The sequence below is a fragment of the Sphaerodactylus townsendi genome, linkage group LG08 (genome assembly GCF_021028975.2).
Source record: "Sphaerodactylus townsendi isolate TG3544 linkage group LG08, MPM_Stown_v2.3, whole genome shotgun sequence".
Classification (NCBI taxonomy): Eukaryota; Metazoa; Chordata; class Lepidosauria; order Squamata; family Sphaerodactylidae; genus Sphaerodactylus; species Sphaerodactylus townsendi.
This window is the reverse complement of record NC_059432.1, coordinates 62,851,378-62,865,762: the sequence shown is the minus strand read 5'-3', so window position 1 is coordinate 62,865,762 and position 14,385 is coordinate 62,851,378. Positions and strand designations below refer to the sequence as shown.

At 44.3% G+C, this 14,385-nt stretch overlaps 2 protein-coding genes across 4 annotated transcripts in view; one reads left to right on the top strand and one right to left on the bottom strand.

The window, feature by feature from the left end:
* Positions 1 to 9: 9 nt before the first annotated feature.
* On the top strand, positions 10 to 6,404 carry MRPL43 (mitochondrial ribosomal protein L43). The gene is made up of 3 exons (XM_048506146.1): positions 10 to 143; positions 5,094 to 5,200; positions 6,157 to 6,404. The coding sequence occupies exons 1-3, from the start codon at positions 13 to 15 to the stop codon at positions 6,384 to 6,386; spliced, it is 468 nt and encodes a 155-aa protein (XP_048362103.1). The 5' UTR covers positions 10 to 12; the 3' UTR covers positions 6,387 to 6,404.
* Positions 6,405 to 11,215: 4,811 nt separating this feature from the next.
* SEMA4G (semaphorin 4G) overlaps positions 11,216 to 14,385 on the bottom strand; it is a 117,802-nt gene continuing 114,632 nt past the window's right edge. For all 3 annotated transcript variants that reach the window (XM_048506835.1, XM_048506836.1, XM_048506837.1), the window contains exons 14-15: positions 13,993 to 14,054; positions 11,216 to 12,662 (exon numbers count right to left, since the gene is read on the bottom strand). In XM_048506835.1, the coding sequence (XP_048362792.1) occupies positions 11,815 to 12,662; positions 13,993 to 14,054 (910 nt within the window). In that variant the 3' untranslated portion in view covers positions 11,216 to 11,814. The remainder of the gene's footprint in view (positions 12,663 to 13,992; positions 14,055 to 14,385) is intronic.

Sequence of the window (14,385 nt, the reverse complement as noted above, 5' to 3'; positions counted from 1 at the left end):
AGCGGTTCGGCCATGACGTCCCGAGGGACGTCGAGCCGCTTCTTGACCAGCGTCTTGCACAACGGCGTGGGCCGCTTCGTGTGTCAGCTGCAGCGCCTCACCTTGACCGTCAGCCGGGATGCGCCGAGCTCGCGGGGCGCCAGGTGGGCTTCAGAGTCTTGTCTTCGCGGAGGCGGGTTTCCGTTTCCGCTAGGGGGGCTCTCAGGTCGGCCGTTCTCGCCTAGACGAGCTTGTCACATAGGGCGGTTAGAATATTAGTTCATTCCGCTCATGTGCGCCATCCTGATTGCTGGAGAATAGCGAGATCTAAGTGTGTGGCTCAGGCCCCTTCCACACATGCAGAATAATGCACATTCAATCCACTTTCACAACTGTTTGCAAGTGGATTTTGCTATTCTGCACAGTTGCAAAGTGCATTGAAAGTGGATTATTCTGCATATGTGGAAGGGGGCTCAGACATGCTTAGCCTCTTCTCTTATTAGGAATGCCTTCCTAAACTGACTCCTGGTGTTGGAAAAAGTGTTCTGGGGCCAAGCTTTGGTTTCAGTGGATCCTGCCATATTGGAGTCCTTTATTTCAGCCTCCTGTTGCCCTATCTGATCTGACTCTCCTTTCCATATTCCCTGTCCCCACCCCCCATACAATTTGATAATGCTTGATGTTTGGTTTTATGCTGATTATAACAACTGCATTTAGTCACTGAACTTTGTTTAATGTTATGCCACTGACCTATATTGTGAGCTTTTTGTTTTCTCCCTTGCATTGATTCACTTTCCCCCTCCTCAGTTTCTGGCTAGTTATGGCCCTTCATCTAGTAACTGCAGCCTAATGCATATCTACTCAGAACTTGACCCCATAGGCATAATTGGAATGACTTATATGCACCGGTAAGATGAGACTATCCCTCCTCTTTCTATTCTGTCTCTTGTAATCTCATTTGAGTTTCTAAATGCACTTCATTTCCTCACCCCAAAATAATATTTTGTATCACTATTGTGTGCCCTCATCTGCTTGGTTAACCTATGATCAGCTGTGGGTAAATTCTAGGGAACATCTGTGCATAATACATAAATTTGCCTTTCAGTGAGTTAGGCCATTTGTCTATTCAGGCCAGGACTGTCTACTCTAACTAGCCACAGGAGTCAAAGGTTTCAGGCATCATGTTTTCACATCTGATGGTACCTGGTCCTTGGAGATTCAATCTGGGGCAATTCAACCTTCATGGCAAATTAGAGCCCTGCCACAGCTGCAGCCCCACTCTGAGTGTGGACCTATTTGATGAGGTAGAAAACAATATTGTGGTCATATCTATGAACATTGAATTACAGATTTTGTGGGATGGGTCTCTGAAGTTCCCATGAAAAATTATTATGCTCTGAATTGTAAAATCTTGGCCATAACTTGCATGGAACATGTTTCACAAATGCTACATCTTCAAATCCATTAAGATTTGTTAACAGCAAATGAGCTATGCCGTAGAGACAGTTAATACTTTCTCCGTAAGAACTTCTGTTATATTATGGTTCCAATCAAAATAATGATCTATATTCCATTCACTCTGCTAAATGAAGAGACTTCCTCCAGCACCAATGGCCTCTTTTGCTGAAGAAAGGGTCTCCATTTAGCCGAACGGGTCAATAGACCTCAGTAATATTGTTATGTAAGGGGGGCAGGAGTTAGCTTGTTTGTTTTGTAAACATACACAATTGTGTTCTGTCTTGTGGAAGAAACACATAACAAAATAGTTTTCATGAATTTGGGATTTATTTTATGGAAGATGACATATAGGTGTTTGAGTGAAACAAAACACAACAATGAAACAAAACACAAGTTAATGTTGAATAACAAAGTGGATTATAATGAGGTTATTTTGTCTGTAATATTGGGCGTATTTAATAATACATTAAGTATGAGAATTGCTTCTTTATTGTGTTCCTATCATACTGTTGCAACGGTTGTACAAGGAATGGTTTAGAATGAAAGCGTATTGGCTTGGGATGCAGTTATGTGAATAGGGCAGATTAATTAAAGACAGTGATTTGGCATAATTAAAATCTGAGACTTGAATTAAGGTATGAAGTTCAAAACTCATTTTAAAACATGGGTTTGATTATTTAAAAAGATGAAATTCAAACCGGTGATATACACTATTTAATAAAATAGATAATATTAATAAAAGCCAAATATTATTCATCCAGAATTTAGATTAAATGAAGTTTTCTGGGGCTCCTGCGCAGTTGAAATGCCATTTTTATCGTTGTGAAGAATTTTGCACGTACATTGCATTTCTAGCTGCTATACAGTTTCATGCTATTAAATTATGGTAGTGTAACAGGAAGGTCTTATCCATGTGGGTAAATACATGTCTCAGTTACTTTATGATGGGCAATGTTGTTCACATCCCCATTCAAGAATAGTAGTATAATATCATTAATTGGTCTTACAGAATAGCCATTTTTCTGCTACTGTCTAAAAATATTACGTTACAAGTACCCTCTAAAAGGGCTTCAGAGGAACAATAGCAAAGACAAGTATAAGCTTCACCAATGGTGAACTTGTTCTTTATTAAGCCTCCAAAAGAAAATATGAAGTCTCCTGAAATATCAAGGGAGCAGTTGGCCTGTGGAGAAAGGCTAACTTTTTTTTTACACAGGCAAAATATTGCAGTTTAGAGACTGAGGAAATGCAGTAGAAGCTTTTCCTTACTTTTAGGAAAGATGTCTGGGCTGTGTGCCAAAAATGAATAACTACTATGAATTCATTATCTGGTATGCTTGGATTTCCAGAAAGCTTTTGGCAAAGTCTCTCACAAAAGTAGAGCTCCTGAGTATATTTAGCAATCCTTTGATAAAAGGTAAGGCTTTCTGACAGATCGAAACTGGTTAAGGAACCAGAAAACACTGATAAGAGTAAACAGTTCTTGGCATGGAAGGAATAAACAATTGTGTCTTTATTAGTACTATTTAACTTATTCACAAATAAGCTGGAGTTAAGGTGGATCCCGAAGAAGTGCCAAAAACCAGGCAAACAAAATGACTGAGGGGTTAGGTCACCATCCCTACAAAGAATGGCTAAGGAGCTGGGGTGTTTTAGATCAGGAAAAGACATCTAAAAGGGAACATGATGTAGGTTGATAATATTTGCGCATAGTATGGAGAAAGTGAACAGAAGTTCTTTTTGTCCCCTTAACAGTAATAGAACTTGCCAATCACTCAGTAGATCCATTTCAATCTAGGTTCAGGCCCTGTCCAAACTGAAACCACCTTGGTAACCCTGAATGATGACCTTTTCTGGGGGAGAGAGAGGGCAATGCGGCCCTGTTGGTCCTCCAGGATCTCTTGGTGGCTTTTGATACTATTGACCACATTATCCTCTGGGAAACGTTACAGAGCTTGAGAGTTGGGGGGCACCGCTTTGTGATGGTTCCGCTCCTACTTCCAAGGCCTGCAGCAGAGGGTGGTCTTGCTCGACATGGTAGTTATTCTCTTGTGGAGTCCCTCCTGGGTCGATTTGTCTCCTATGCTTTTTAATAGCTATATGAAGTCACTGGGGAGACGTTATCAGGAGATTTGGAGTAAGGTGCCATCAGTATGCTGATGATACCCAGCTCTAACTCTTCATGCCATCTGAATCAGCAGAGGCGATCTACGTTCTTGACAGGTGCTTGGAGGCAGTAGTGGGCTGGATGAGGGCCAATAAATTGAGGCTGCATCCAAACAAGACAGAGGCGCTGTGTGTCAGTGTTTCTCTGGTCCATGAAGTAGGGAGACATCCTGTAACTGGCAGGGCTGTATTGTCTTGGAAGGGACAGGTGCAAAATCTTGCTATGGCACTTGAAGCTCATGTGGTGGCAGTGTTCAGGAGTACCCATTTCCACTGCTGATTGGCTTGCCACCAATGGCCCTTCTGGACAGAGACGATCTGGCTACAGTCATCTATGCTCTGGTAACTTCCAGATTGGACTATTGTAATGCGTTTTACATGGGGCTGCTGTTGAAGATAGTTTGGCAGCTGCAGCTAGTGCAGAACATGGCAGCAAGACTGCTAATGGGTACTACTGGCTGGATGCCTATCATGCCGGTCTTAGAAGAACAGTCAATTTGCTACCCAGCCCAATTCAAGGTATTATCTTGACTTATAAAGCCCGAAACAGCTTGAGCCCCAGGAATCTAAAGAAATGCTTTCTTCTGTGTCGACCTGCCCATTCCCAAAGACTACCAAGTTTCTCCGAAAATAAGACAGGGTCTTATATTCATTTTTGCACCAAAAGATGCATTAGAGCTTATTTTCTGGGTAGGGCTTATTTTAGAGGAAATACTGTACCTTCACAGTTCATTAATTGGCAGCCCTGTTGCTTGCCTGTCACGTGTGATGCAAGCTGCATCTTCATTGGCAGGGAGCACCCTGCTGGATTACATCATCCTGATCTGTAACTACCAGTAGGGCTTATTTTTGGAGTAAGGCTTATATTTTAAAATCCTGAAAAATCATGATAGGGCTTATTTTCAGGGAAACATGGTAGCAGATGAAGCCCTTCTGGTAGTACCACCTCTTGACAGGTTAAAAAAAAAAGGAGACCCAAAATAGGGCTTTTTCAGTGGTGGTCCTGAAATGGGGAATGATCTCCCTCAAGAGATGCATCAAGCATCGTCTTTATATGCATTTAGAAAACTAATAAAAGCACACCTATTTTCCCTGGCCTTTGACTGGAGAGATAGTTTTCCCCTTCTGGTAGTATGATTTTAAAAAATAGGTTTTCTGAAATTTAATACGTTTTTGAATTTTGTCTGGTTTTAATAGGCTAAGTGTAGCCTTCATGTTCAAATGCCATATATGCCTGCATGCCAATTGCACTGGAGAAATGGGATGCTGTTTACTTTCATGCCTGTGAGCTTCCCAGAGTCATCTGGTCTGTTGCTATGGGAAACAGGATACGGACTAAATGGACCATTGAGGTGATCCAGCGGGGTTCTTAAAAAACAAATTCTGGACAGATGCCTAATGTTTTATTACTTGTTAACCCAGCCAGCTTTGACCATCTTCAGTATGATTTGTTTTTTAATGTCTGAATGGTGCTTTTTATCTTGTTCTAGAGAGTACATTGAAGAAAAGGTGGTGGACTTCGCCAGGCAAAATCCTGGGATTGTGTTATACGTGTGTCCAAAGAAGAGCAGGGTTCCGACATTAACAGCTGAATATTGTGAGTATGAAAAATGTTATTGATTATTACAAGCGATGCTGGGAGGGAGATGCTATCTGTAGGTACCACCACTATTTGTGAAATGTATTTGTTATAATCCATTAGGCAGGTGTCCTTTCAATAGGTTCCTTCATTCTCTGAAAGCAGTAGCAGCAGATGCATTGTTTCCTGGAAGAATCACAGTGGGCAATTGTAAAATAGGCCTTAATTTAGAACATTAATTAATGGCACCCCATGCAAACCTGGAGGCAGCAGGATACGGCACCACCCGACTACCTCCAAGAGGGCTTTCCAGCAGCATGGGGAGCTTGGAAAAGACTCAAAATACCTCACCACCCAAAAGCCCCATAGGGTGGCATAACTCTGAGGGCCGGGGCTCCGCACTCCAGGCCCTCAACCCCGGGAGGGAGCCAACTAATGTTGATTCCGTCCCTGGAAAATCCTTCCCCCACCCTGGCATCCCAATGGGATGTGAGTGCAGGCCAGCCAAAGCCTGGACTTCTGGGTTCTGCGGCAGTGAGACTGCGGGACAGATGGCTGCCAGTGCATCTCTCCCTTCCACCAGGGTAAGTGCCCCAGGGAGGACAAACGCATCGGTGCAAAGCCATGCCACTCCCTACAGCCCTATTGCCCACCTCCTTTGGATGGGGCTGCAAGCCAGAGAAGGAAGTGTAAAGATTGATTTTTTTAATCTTTTGACCTTTTCAGCATCTGAAAATTTGTGCGTGGGGTGGAGGTGGGGGGAGTATGATATACAAGTGCCTAGAGGACATTTTTATAAAGGAAGCCAAAGCCATCATTTTGCAAGTCCTGAGCAAGGTGCTAACAGTAGATTGTTGTGGACAATTGATTCATTAGGTCACTATGAGTCGGAAGCAACTTGATGGCAGAGAACTGAACACAGAGAGAACATTTTTCTGAATAAGGTCTGAGTTTCATGCCTTCTGTTTTTCCAGTGAATGGAACTGTGGAAGAGAAGTTGTTAACCAGCAAGACTGCTGATGAGATTGCAGAGATCATCCACAAGTTGGCCAACCAGTCTGGACTAGAGATCATACGCATCCGAAAGCCTTACCATACAGATAACCCAAGTATCCAAGGCCAGTGGCATCCCTTCACAAACAAGCCCAGCTTGCTCAATGTGCAAGAAATTGGCCAGAGGTGTCTTTCATCCCCACAAAAATAAATCAGTGCTGGTACAAAACTAATGTGGTGGTTTTTGTTTTGTAAGTGGAAAGTTGGCTTGGGCCAGGGGAAATCCAGATGTTTGACTCAAATCCCCTTACTCCCCAAGTGTTTTCTGCTCTGTAGTCAGGGCAGTCTCCTCCTTGAGGAAATTGTCACTGATTGGATAAGGCCAGTTTGCATTGTCTTTGAAACCCTATCTCAGTTTTAATAGCCTCAATTACTGGTATTGGTGGTGATCAGCTAGGTCACAGAGAAGCCTAATTATGAGCAAGGCCTCCTTGATCAAGATGGAGAGATTCCTCTTCCAAAAGTGAAAAGACAGGATAGACTGGCAAGGTGAGCTTTCTTGCTGCTATGCATGTCTGACAGTTATGAAACTGGCAAATCACTAGAAAACTAGTAATGTTAATTAGGTTTACAGTGAACCGGTTATCCACACTTCCTGCAAAGGACAGGTGAGACTGACAATACCTTGGCTTTTCTTCAGGTCATATGGAGCAGACAGTACAATACAGGCAGGTAATATATAATTCAGGCTGGTGTCTTATGCCTTCGGAGGAAGCATCTATTCAGCTAAAATGCCCCATGGGAGAATCAAGAGATGGCCCCATGCTGCTGTGCTGAGAAACTTTTTCAGTTAGTTGGAATATTAGAAAGGACATAACAGTACAGGGGGGATTCATCTGCTGCTGGACTTTGTCCATCTCTCCAACAGAATCACAACTGGGAATGGTATCCAGCCTCATGAAAAAAGAATGAAGGGATTCAGCAGCTTCCCTCTGGAGTGGCAAGTGCAGGGACTGAATGGGCAAGGTCCTGTCAGACTGCTGGGAGTTCCCAAATCAAGCTATTCAAGGTCAAGTCTTTTCTAGGCCTGGTGCCTGGCTTGCTTATATTATGCGCAAGCCTAGGGTACTTTGTGTACATCAAACGTTCATTAGCACTGAGGTACACTTAGGCTGGGTCCACTTTGGGTTGGACAAATGATTATGTGCACACTTTCTCCAAACTTTGTTCAGATAAGGAGAAATTAAATGAAAATTCTCGTAGCACAGTCTTCATTATTTGCATTCAGGAGCTGCTTCCAACAGCTTCCATATGCGGTATCACTGAATCTCTCCTCTCCCCCCATAATGTGATACAAAGTAAGACAACATTTTCCTCTGTGTTGAACCTCTGCCATCTCTTAATGGGAAGCACTGGGCAATCTAACACAATTAACGATATTGGCAGGAAAGAAAAAGCGCGTGCAACAAATTGGCACCAGTAAATTCCCATCTGGTTCCTATGAGAGAGGTTGTTCCACAGATGGATCAGCAAGCGGCAGATCATTGGCAGAGAAAATTGTGAGGGATTTTCTTTGATACCAAAGAGTTGAAAAAATGAATACCTCAAATTGCCTTATACTGAATCAGGCCACTGGTGCATCTGGGCCAATACTGTCTACTACTACATGGTATGGTGATTGTGTGCATCATGCAGAGGCCTGTATCAGTGCTTGTACTTGAGATATTTTAGCTCAGGATTAGTCCTGGAACTTCCCGCATGCAAACCATATCCTTTGACAATGTCTAATACTGAAGAGAAGCTGTAGCTCCCCAGCACAGCCTGAAACTTGCTCACTAGTTGGGCAGAATAGAACTGTTGATGTTGTGGTACAAACCAATTCTCTTTGAGTTTTGTGGTGCTTGGTGGTATGCAAACTATAGTTTAAATATTTCTAAAAATACAAGGAATCTCTGAATCTCTACTCCTTTTTTTAGTCTATTTGGCCCTTTCCGCACGGGTGCAAGCGGGGGTGCGTTGGCATAAACAATGCTGACTCACCCCATCGTCCCTGTTGCCGTACCTCATCTCCGGTGCATCGCAGAGGCCAAGGGACACCCCCCGCAGGCTGGAATGGCAGCTCTGGAGTCGCAGGCCAGGGGGGCGTGACCCCTGGCCTCTGCGACATGCTAGAAGCCAGGAGACGAGGTACGGCAGGGATGGGGGAGGGGGGGATGGCGCTTTCCAGCTGCTGCCGTTCAGCGGCAGTAGTGGAGTTGGAAGACTGAACCTCAGCTCAAACACCAGGGAGCTGAAACTGGAAGCAGCTCACTTCGCGACCGCTCTGGGGTGGCGAGGCCGGCGCTGCTGCAATGCCGTGCGAACCCCTCCCCAGTGCAAACCCCTCCCCAGGGACCATGTTTTTGCCGTCCCTAAGGCACTCTATTCCGCCCGTGCAGAAAGAGCCTTAGATTCAGCTTGTGTCTCCTCATTAGATATTTGAAAAGAAACATCTGTCAGATATGGCTTATTCCAAACTCCAATGGTATTTCTGGCTCCTGTTGCAACTCTGGATTCTCAGTTTAAAAGTATGCAAGGGGAACTCCCACAGGCCTGCATTTTATCCCATCCCGTATGTGGTATGGTTTGGTTTGCTGTGAATACTGGCTACTGCAGTTAGGAAAATGTTATATTGCATACTTTGATCATTACAAATATCTTGATTTCAATTTTTTTCTAGCAATGAAGGTCTCTTGGACAATGTGCCCTCAACTGTAGCTTCCTAGCTATAAATAACAGCAAGTCTTAATTTACTCCATACACGTTCAAGACTATATGTGCAACCTAGAATTTTTTAAAGTAGATTTTTAGGATGCTACACTTTTCATTCAGTGCTATTTTTCGATCCTGGATATCCCAATCAAGTCTACCCTAGATTGTTTCATTCCCCCCTCCAAATAATAATGTGGAAGGCCCATTTTCTGCTGCATCACCATATATTATATCTAGAATGTCATGGTGTTTCCAAACAACCTTGAATAGTTATGACACTGAGAGGACTAGCAGCTTGGACAGTCTGTAATATACAGCATCTGGCAACGCAATGCAACTGCCTAGAACTGAGTCAGTTCTGGATTTTTCCACTAGATCCTTAAATGGAAGCCAAGCTAATTCTAAACACAGGCCTGGCTGGAGGTAGACAGTAACATCCATAGTAGGACAAGAATCAGCTAGTGGATAGATAGAGGTGGCATGATGCAACTCCACCAGGTGGCACCCTCCATCTTATTCATGAGACATTAACAGTCAAATACCAGTACTATGCAAGAAGAAATAGAACTTGGATTTCCTGAGCGATTTACAAAGGTGCTGAGTAAAAAGGAGGAAGAGAGCAACATTATTTATGTAGCACATTTCCTAAAGATGCAAATTAATTCCTAGAGATTCATGCAGCCTTACATCTTCGCTGTCATGTGGACATTATTCGCCTCATATACGGACTGGGCTGAAAGAGTAGCCTGTTAATACCACTTGATGAATTCACAGCTGAGATGCTTTTCTAGCTTATGTTACTAGCCAGGATGCTTGTATAAATTAGGTCTGATCTGCCCTGACTGATGGCCTTGCTTGCCTAAAAGAAAGTGGCACTCCTCACTCCCAAATGGTTGTGGAAACGGAGTGTCTTGGCCTTGCCTGGACACAACAGACCCTGGGAAATCACATGACTGCGCCAGTTTCAGTTTTCCAGAGAGATTTCTGTTATTTTTCCTCAGAAATGGTGGTGACTTGTGCTTCCATCATTCTGCCATCTGCACATTAGGACTTGTTAGTTTTAGTCCTTCTTCCAGTGCAACAAAGTGGACACAATTCCATACCCTACCTGAAGTAGACCACTAGCACTGCTGCATCTCAGAGTAGCCAGACCTTACCCAGAATTTCTGTAAGGCAGATTGTGAAAGCAGTTTTTGGTTACCAGACAGCCAAGATGGAATCAACAATTCACCCCCAAAGACAACAGAGAGTCCAGCTGGATTAGAGAACTATCTGAAATTGGGTTACATTAAAAGTATGCAACTCAAAACTGTTATGATGGTTATAGTGGGCCGCTCTTTGACATTTCCTGGTGCAGTTACTGCCTGTAGCTGTTGGAAGAGGGGTCTGAACACTGATTTTCAGCTGTCCTCAGAGCAGAGATGATGTTCTTATGTTCCTCCCACCACACGTCTTCTCCACTGCAACTTAAGAGGCAATGGAGAAATTTCCTGTGCGGCTGCAAGAGGCAGACAAAGCCCCATCTCAGTCCAGAGAACAGCTGAGAGGCAGTAATCTGACTTCCTTCTTGCTCAGGAAATTTCTCATTGCACCTCTGCTTTAGGATGCAACAAGAAGGGGTGTTGTTTTGTGGTGGTAGTGGGGAGAGTCAGTATTCTGACCCTTTTCTCCTGGGGACTTGAAACTTCTTGCTGTGTCCCAGAGTAAAGGTCCAGGGAGAGATTTCAGTAGGGTGAAACACCGCTGAGCTGACACCTCCATCCCCTTGCCTTGGACCAACAGGCTATGCAGGCAGCACCTCGTGTGGGGCTCACATCCATAAAAACAAGGCTGGTTTGTCTGAGGCCAACAATATTCCAAGCCTGTAGAACTGACTACTGGTAGGTACCAACAGCATATGGCCTAAAGCTAAGACTTTATTCTCCCCGCCACCCCTACACACATCAAGTCACATCTGAATTATGGTGAATCCTGGTGAAGTTTTCAAGGCAAGAAACATTCAGAGGTGGTTTGCTGTTGCATGTCTCCCTATCATGACCCTGGTATGATGCAGAGTCAGGACTTCTGCACTTTGTTTTTGAAGTTGTTGATGAACAGTTGAATGCAAATGCTGACGGTTTCCTATTTCCTGCTCCTTTGTGCCATCACAGCTCAGCCACTGCTCTGAGATGAAGCTTGCAAACCACGGCCTGCAAAAGCATTTGGGCCCCTAAAAATGCAAGTTTTGAATGAATCTCCAGAGATCATCTAAAAGAACGTCATTCTCTGAGGAAGGATTCACCCACACTTACATTCATCTATTCGGAAAATATCTTTACATTTAGTGATCAGAATAAATTATGCAAAATCAAAAGTATATACAAATGCGTAGAAATTTCATCAGATTATGATATGAGTTTTTCCATAAGTGGGATTTTCTAAAGAGAGCTCTACCTACTTGTTGAAGTAGCAGATGAGCATGTTGCCCTTACACTGGCAATGTTGCAAACCCAATGCCACCTTCTACTCAGCTCACCCCACTCTCTCATCTGGCAGCATGATTTCTCCATGCAATCAATGGCACGTTTCAGGTATGCCCCAGGAATGAGTCAGCTGGACACACTCAACAGATCTGGGTGGCTCATATTATATTGATTATCATCACTTTTATATATAAATATAATTCCCATTTAAATAGATTTCTTTTTTACAGCAATTGAAAAACAAAACAATGGCAACAAAAAAACATCAACAACAAAAATAGGAAATGAGTGCGGAGTCTATGGCGGCTCCGGAGGGCCGCTCCGGAGGTAGTTGCTGAGTCGTAACACTGGTTCTGTTGGATTGATAAGAAGGAATCACAGAAGGACTAGAGGGATCAGTTCAACCAAATGGACTCTCTGTTCCCCCTACACAGAGCTCTCGTCCAGTTTTTCTACCAGCTGTGTATGTTTCCTCTTCTCCAGGATTTTGCTCAGCTCCTCAGTAAAGGAGTTGTAGAGTGGCGAAGTGCATGGTTCCTCGTTCTGCCGCAAGAGCATGTAGCTGTTGCCGTTCATCTTGCGCAGCATGTTGGGCAAGGTGGTAATGCCGTTGGTGAACTCGGTAGGTAGTGGAGGAGGGGGTGGAGGTGGGACAGGAGGCACCTCCTTAGATGGTGATGCTAGAGCGCTGGCTTCCCCTGGGATGATCTGCAGGCAGCCGTCTGGGTAGGCATCCAAGTCCTCATCTTCCTGCCCTCCTTTGCCCAAACAATTGGAGGAGACCGTCTGCAGCTCCACACTGGATGGCTGTGGGACTCCTAGACTGTATTTGCCCCTGCGCTTCTGCAAGCAGGAGACGTACAACAGGACCACGCTGAGCACTAGACACAGCCCACCTAGCACTGTGATGACAGCAATGTATATAAACTTCATGTCTCCATAATCATGTCTGGGAGCAGGCCCAAAAGGCTGGGACTCCGTCGGGGGGAACTGTGGTACCAGCTGCTCGGGCAATACAGTCAGGGCATAGATGGCCACCAGGGCCCGAAGACCGTTCTCCTTGGCATAGCATCGGTATTCCCCACTGTACTCTAGCTGTGTGTCTGTCACCAGCAGCCCATCCACCCCCAGGTGGAAGCGTCCTTGCCCCTCCTCCGCCAGTACTTTTGTGCCATTCACCAGCCATGTTGCCTGGGCCAAATTGGAGGCCTGTTCACAGGGCAAGAGCACATCGTCACCACATAGCACAGTCCGATTCTTCTGTGTGGATGTGGCTGCAGGATACATGAAAACCAGTTAGGCCTCAGACACTGCCTTACCTCAGCTGCAGTGGTTCAGATGTCATTCAATAGTAGGGAAAATATACTCAGATCTCAAACTAAAGGGGGACAGGGCAGCTGTTAGGATTTTACAAGTGCCTGCTTCATTCAGTCAAGCAAGAGTTAACTGTTGAAGTCACATGACTAGAATCACATGCACTTCTGGAAAGGTCTCTTTGGTCCTCCTTCTAGCAAAACAAGAGAGACAGACATACAGACACATTCAGACAGCACAGATACCCAGACTGAGCGCTTGCATAGAGAGTCTGCTGTTCTTCTATTTAGTGTAATGTAAGTAAGTTTATTGACCAGCCATTTAGCGTAATGTTATTTTGTTGTCTAGGAAAGTTCTACAAAATAATGCACTCGCATCTCTGCCCTATTAGTTACTCTGCTAATTAATTGCAATTCAATATCAGCCAAGTGCAGAAGGAGAAGGAAATCTAAAAAAACTGGCACTGCCTATCTCTCATTGTGGAGAAAAGATAGGAGGGGAGAGTTTAGAGAAAATTCAGCATCCATATCTGGAATGGACACAGGGCTACTCTTTATTCTATCCCTGTTCCACAGCAATTGCCTCACGTCTCTATATCCACCCAGCCCAAATTCCTACACACTTTGCCCACTCCTGTAATTTGAACCCTGGCGGGAGAAGCTCATCACTGGGAAATATTTTGAAAGTAGGAACACTTGCAATGCAATGAGATATATGCAAACCGACTCCATTTGCATAATTAATTGTGGGCACATAATCTGGATTTTTTTTTAACATAACATTGCGATAGAGCCATATAATAATAATAATTCAGGGAATAGAGACTCTGGCCTTTTTCACATTCTCATTTTCCTTGCTTGTAAGTTTATGTTTACTGGGGAAGGGTGGGTGGGTTCTGAACTACATGTGTTTTGCTCCCTCTAGTGGTCCATTCAATATTACAACAGTTTATGTCCTTCAGTTTAAATATGCAGGGAGATATGCTGGACATAAAGCAGTGAAATATCAAATTGACCTCTACAGGGAGCAAACAACATGTGGAACAGAATCCCACCCCTCCTCCAAAAAAAAGGAACTGGAATTTACAAGCAAGGAAAAGGAGAATGCAGGAAAAATGACTGGCTGTGAGGGAGAAGAGAAGAAGTCTGTGTGCTTGCCTCTCTTCTGAGCAAAGGTTGCAAACAGGTGAACCCCCTCTTTGCCTTTGAGTGGCTCAGACCCTTAGCCCAAGGCAGCACAGCCAAGGCGTCCTTCTAGATGGTCAAGGAAGGGACAGCATCCAAGCCTTACCCTGGGCAGACTCATTCCAGCAGCCCATGTTGCCATGCATCACGTCCTGGGTCAGGAAAGTTCTGATAAAGATAAGCAGGGCTCTGGTCAGTTGAGGAAGGGGAGTAGTCCAAAGGCACACGATCTTCCTAGCACTCAATGCACACCTGACAGAATCTAAAGATATTGATTCTTCATGTGCAGGTTCTTGACATCTCAGGCATGCATCCAGGCTCATTTCATAAACACACAGGAGAATGCATAAAGCATTCATTACACTGTAGACCTTATTGACACCTCTTGCACCACCTGCTCACCCCCATAGTCTGCTCACAGGGTAAGCACACAGCCAGTGCAAAAATACAAAACAAAGAACTCTCAATCCATCTCACTGAGGCTATAGATTCTTGGTTG